The sequence below is a fragment of the Nomascus leucogenys genome, chromosome X, assembly GCF_006542625.1.
Source record: "Nomascus leucogenys isolate Asia chromosome X, Asia_NLE_v1, whole genome shotgun sequence".
NCBI classification, from domain to species: domain Eukaryota; kingdom Metazoa; phylum Chordata; class Mammalia; order Primates; family Hylobatidae; genus Nomascus; species Nomascus leucogenys.
In genome coordinates, this window is record NC_044406.1 from 126,031,615 (window position 1) to 126,037,474 (window position 5,860).

The 5,860-nt window shown below is 60.1% G+C and overlaps 1 protein-coding gene across 1 annotated transcript; it reads right to left on the reverse strand.

The window, feature by feature from the left end:
* Positions 1–382: 382 nt before the first annotated feature.
* On the reverse strand, positions 383–2,511 carry SOX3 (SRY-box transcription factor 3). Its single transcript, XM_003272598.4, has one exon. It carries the CDS (start codon positions 2,459–2,461, stop codon positions 1,121–1,123), a length of 1,341 nt encoding a protein of 446 aa, XP_003272646.1. The 5' UTR covers positions 2,462–2,511; the 3' UTR covers positions 383–1,120.
* Positions 2,512–5,860: the final 3,349 nt, after the last annotated feature.

Sequence of the window (5,860 nt, forward strand, 5' to 3'; positions counted from 1 at the left end):
CCCCGTTTATGGTCGGTTTCAGTGGCCGCGCCTTTCCAGCCCCGCCTCGCGTGGCTGCGGCAGCAGACACTTTCAGCAGACGCTCACTGTGATCAACAAGTGCGCGGCCGCGGGCTCTGCGCCTTAGCTACTGTGTGCCCGCTCTCGGGAGACGCTCCTAGAAGACAAGCCGCTTTCTACTCCGTTTCAGTTGAGAATATTGGAAGCTGGTGTATGGTGGATCACCAGTAGTTAAAAGGAAACCACTTCAGATTATGCTTGCCTCCCCCCAGGTCCCACCCCGCCCCTAGGATGGGATCTCAGTTGTAAAACCGAGTGTTGGTCCCTCCCCAACCTGCAAAAAAGTTTCAGGGCCGCAAAATTATCAGGACTCCATCATGTTGGTTATAAAATTTATTGATCTCTCATTTAGGAATTAAGAGTAAAAGCTTGAAAAACCTGAAACAAAGTAGCCCCTCCCTACTACCCAAACGAAATCTGAACACATTAGCGCGACGAAATATCAAACAGATCACGGCAGAAATCACCAACTCAACATGACTGGACAGAAGCTGTCCCGCGGCCAGGGGCGGCGAGGCGGGAGACACACGCACACCTGGCTATAAATTAACATTGGCTTTAGCTGCCGCGCCGCTTGGAGCGGTCAGCGCCCCAAAAAACCACGAGGAAAACAGACGCGACAGGACTGGGGGCGTAGGCGTTGCACTTCTCCAGCTAGCCTCACCCGATACTGTGTTTCTCCCATTCACTCCTTGGCTAACTGCAAACTAACAAGACAACATTTTCAAATGTAACAGAATAACCCTGGAACTCAGGTGGAGGAGTGGGAGCTGTTTTTTCTTTGCAAATAACACAGCGATTCCCAGCCTACAAAGGTGAAAGAAGGAGCAGCGGCGTGGGGCAAGAGAGCTCTCTAGAAGTCCCATTTTCGCTGCTCCTGACTTATTTTTGCTTTTGTACAAAACCCGACAGCTACAGCAAAACTTTCAGTCCTCCCCATCATCGGTACAAGGCAACAGTCCCAGGCAAGCAAAGCTAAACAAGGCGTCCCAACTTGGGGGTGCGGGGCGGGGGTGGGAGTGGGGGTGGGGAACAAGGGTGGACGAGCGCAGGCTGGTGCTCAGATGTGGGTCAGCGGCACCGTTCCGTTGACTGCAGTCCCGGCGCCCTGGTAGTGCTGGTGCACGCCGTGCAGGCGACCGCCGGGCAGCGGAGAGGCGGCGTCGGCCGCGTCCCCGCCGGGTGGCAGGTACATGCTGATCATGTCGCGCAGGTCGCCGAGGCACGCGCGCTGAGAGTGCGATGCGATGGCGGGCGGCGGCGAGCTGGGCTCGGACTTCACTACCGAGCCCATGGGGCCCAGGCTCATGGCGGCTGCGGCCGCAGCTGCGGCCGCGGCGGTGGCGGGCTGCTGCCCGTAGGCGGCGGCCGCGGCGGCTGTGGCTGAGGGCGCCATGCCCCCGTAGCCCGAGGCGGCGGCGGCCGCGGCAGCGACGTTCATGTAGCTCTGAGCGCCGGGCGGCATCATGGGGCTGTACTGCAGGCCGGCCATGTCGTAGCGGTGCATCGGCGGCAGCGCGGGCGGCGGCGGCGGGCTGCTCATGCTCGGGGGCTGCGCGTAGCCCAGCTGCTCCTGCACCAGCGAGTACGCGCCGTTGGCCCAGCCGTTCACGTGCGTGTACGTGTCCAGGCGCTGGCCCACGCCCACCGGACTGCTGGCGGCAGCGGCTGCGGCCGCAGCAGCGGCAGCGGCGGCGGCGGCACCGGGGGGCAGCAGGCCGCTGGGCAGGGAGTACTTATCTTTCTTGAGCAGCGTCTTGGTCTTGCGGCGCGGTCGGTACTTGTAGTCCGGATACTCCTTCATGTGCACTGCGCGAAGTCGCTTGGCCTCGTCGATGAATGGTCGCTTCTCGGCGTCGGTCAGCAGTTTCCAGTCGGCGCCCAAGCGCTTGCTGATCTCAGAATTGTGCATCTTGGGGTTCTCCAGGGCCATTTTGCGCCGCTGCCCGCGGGACCATACCATGAAGGCGTTCATGGGCCGTTTCACACGGTCCTGGTCTGTGCCCCCGCCACCGCCGCTCGCACCACCGCTGCTGCCGCCGCCCGCGTTCGCGCCGCCGGCTGCGTTCGCACTACTCTTGCCTGCGCCTCCCGGGGCTGCGGGGCCGCCGGTGCCCGCCGCTTGTGTGGGTGTCCCTACGGGGTTCTTGAGTTCAGTCTCCAGAAGGCTGTACATTGCCGGGGCGGGAAGAAGGTGCGCCAGCGTGGCGGGAGGAGAAGATGCTCCCGGGGCTGGAGCGGCCACGGTGAAAAGGCCCTGGGACTCCGTCGGAGCGGAGCTTGGGGGCCTGTGGGCCAGCGAGTCCGGCGGGAAGGGTAGGCTTATCAAAATGCTCCGCTCCAAGTCAGCAGTAACCCGCGGGCTTCTCGCACCTGATGCGTTGTCTCGAACAGGTCGCATTCACAGTCTGGCTGGGCTCTAGCCGGGCCCCTTATATACCTGCTCGGATCCCCCGGGGTTGGGGCTTGGTCCGCCCCTCGCAACCCGGAGAACCCGTGATTGACAGGTTCGTAGTGATGCGCCCTGGCCAATCATTACCGAGCCCCCGTTCGGCCTGGCTGGAAAAAAAAAGTTCGGGGAGCCCTTTCGTTCACCCCACGCCCCTCTTTGGCCTAGTGACGTGGTAAGAGTTACTTAGGAGGCGGGAGTCCACGAGGCCCACTCAGAGGCCAACAATTAGGGTTTCAAAAAGTTTGAAAGAACGAAACCTGAGGAGGTGACGGGGGGAGGGGGGAGGGGACACGCGAGCAGATTGGGGGGAGGGGGCAGAGGGGCGCCTTCGGAATTTAGAAAACAACTTTGCAACCCTGTCAAGGCCGACCGGCGCCCCATCCCCCGGCCAGCCCGCAAAGCTTCCCGTTGTCTGCACGGAGGTTTTCTGGCCGCTTCTGCTGCCAGCGCTAGGAACACAGGGCACCACCAGCTACCCCGGCCGGCTTAGGGACTCCAGGCTCATTGGAAGTGCTCCTGGCTGCGTCTCCAAGAAGCTCTCCCTGGAATTGGCCGCTGGTTGTCCAGATCTTTCTCTAGGAGGGCCAGTGCGTCCAGGACGCAGCGTGGGTCAGGGGCCCGGGCTTGGGAGACAGGCTTCAGGACTGCGGGGTGCATTCGGCTGTGAGGCTCTTGGGGGTTTGCGGGAGGGCGGGCAAGCAGTCAGTCGCCCGTCTCCTGAGCCTGGCGGAGGCGCTCGCACAAGGTGGTGTGGAGAGTATGTGTGGGACGTAGGGGGTGAACTGGCCTCCGCTCTCTCGATCCTGGCCCCCGCTTAGCGGCCCCTTTTTGTCTCTGCTCTCTGGCCATTTCGGTTTTTCCAGTCCGATGCCCCTGAGGGGGAGGGTCGGGCCCCTTGGAAAATCCGTTTTCATGGCAACACGGAGCCTCTCAGAGTGAAAGAAAAGTTTCTTGGAGGGGGGAACGTTGGCCGGAGCGGAGCCGAGGCCGTCCTCCGGGCGAACCGCCGGGCCCCCTCCACTGCCCCCGCACCTGCCGGGACCGCTGAGCGCTACTCTGGGCGCGCAGCCGCGCCGCCTCCCCCGGGAGCAGGCTCTGCTAACGGATTCCGTCCATCTCTTTTATTGTTTTAGAGACTTCCTGAGATTCGGAGAGGGACATTCACTTGCTTGTTGGGTTATCTGCCAAAGACTAGCGGCGCGGGAACTCTGGCTGCGGGGAGAGGAAACCCCGATAATCGCCACTGCCAGCTGAAGCGAGTGGCACAGCGTTTGAAACTCTCGGAGCAGCCCGAGGTAGCGAGTGGGAATGAGAAGCCATCCCGGCAGATTTGGCAGAAACTAAAATAAGGTGTCCATACGGTGTGGGGTCTCGCTCCCCCATCATCTCTAGCCCCGTGGAAAGGTGGGGAACTAAACGGAAAGTATAATCTTAAGTGGGTGGGGGGGGGGGAATCCCAGGTTTCTAGCTTCTTAGCGTTAATGCAAGACCAGGCGATCCCGGGACTTCTGCACGCTGGGCTCTTCCCCCTTTCTCTCCACGAATTAAAAAGTACGCCTCTTCGGCTTGTTAGTGGGGTCGGGGGGAGTGGAGGCTCAGAGCAGGCCAGCCCCCTCTCGGCCGGGCGGACCGCTGGCGAAAGAATCCCGGATCCCAGCCGGCATCATCTCCCGGAAGTTTGGGGTCTGGAAACTTGCCCCTTAAGTTTGTGTTCCACTTGATCTGAGTATTCTGCAGCCAAGGGCTGCAGTCAACTGGATGGGTATATGGATTTAGGGTTTTAAATTTAAGTAAACTCTCTGGAAGGTTTCTGTGTGTGGATATAGTGTGTGTGTGCGCGCGCGCGCGCCCGCGCGCTTAGCGAACGTGGGCTGAAAAGTACGTCTCAGAAAACATAATGATTAGCCAATCCCTACCTGCACCTGTTTTCTTGGCGAAGTGGCCAACAAGGTAAAACTTTCTTAGGCAAATCCATCCTCTCCTACAGAAGCCAATGTGCAATATCTCTGCCCTCCTGCCGTCTTTCCCGCATGCCCTCTCTGGGCTTTTCTGGGCCCCGGAGGCTGTTGCTAAGTGAGGCGCGTTTTAGGAAACTACCCAACCGACGCGCGGCCTGGCGTCCAGTAGCTTGACAGATGTCAGGTTTCTTTCCAAGTTTTAGGACCCAAGTAAACGTTGCAGTGACAGCGCCTGGGCTGCATATTTCCCAAGGCAGGGGATACGGTGCTGGGCCGACACCCTCCCCGCAGCAGATTACCAGGGGAAACTAGTCACTGCTCCCAGCTGTCTGACATTTGATCACACTTAGCCCGAGGCTTAGGTAAGCTCATTTCTGCCCTACATCCTCCTGCCAGATTTACAGCAGTCTTTTGCCAGGACCAGGCACACTCTCCCAATTCTTCCAGCTTCTCGCTGAGGCCAGCTCCCTCTCGGGGGGTAGATAAATAAAATCTCCGTATCTGGTGGTTCTGGGGTGATCTGCACATTCTCAAGTAAGAGCCACGCCAGATTTCCTTGGAAACTCTTGCGAGGACACTTTCTAAATACAAACTATCATTTCAATAGACAAGCAAGGTTACCATTGCGGGCGTGGGGAGATGGGGGAAGGCTGGAAATAAATCAGTTCTCAGCCCACCTGCAGCGCAGGCTTAGACACCAGCCCAGCGGCGCAACCTTCGCTGAGGGTCGAGAGAGGTGTCGCGACAGGTACCACAGCGCAGGAGGCCTCGGTTCCGGCTGGGGCTGCGGGAAGGCAAGGCAGCTGGCGGAGCCCCAACTCCAGTGTCTCCGACGCGCACCCTGCACCCAGCAAGGAAAGCAGAGGAACGCAGCGGGAACCAGGACCGATCCTTCAACCTCTTCAGGAGAAGAGAGCGCGCTCAGCAGCTCTCTCGCCCTCTCCAGCCTCCAAGTGCCCTTGGGCGGTTCACAGAGCTCCGGATCTGGCGCTGGGAACCCGACCAAGACCCCCTCCCCATTCCCCCGCCCTCCCTAGAGAGCTCCCGCTCCCTCCGACTGGAGCCAGCCCTGGGGCTCCCAGAACCCAGGGCGCGACAATAGCGCCGTTTGTTGGCTTCGGTTGGAAACTTCACCCAGCGTAGCCTCTTGTCGCTTCGCCCTCCGGGGCTTGGAGGTCGCCCCAACCTTTGAAAGAGACCAAGCGGATTTGCGGCGGAGCAGATGTGATGCCTATCCTTAGAGGGCGGGTTATAGCAAAACTCCGGGACCAAGACTCTAGCGTGACTGACCCAGTAGGCTTTGGGTACATAGGGCACCCCTGCTCTGCCTTCTTCCTATTTCTAGGCTTGGCCGACATCAGGTGTCCCAAGTGCCTTATATCTGCAAAGA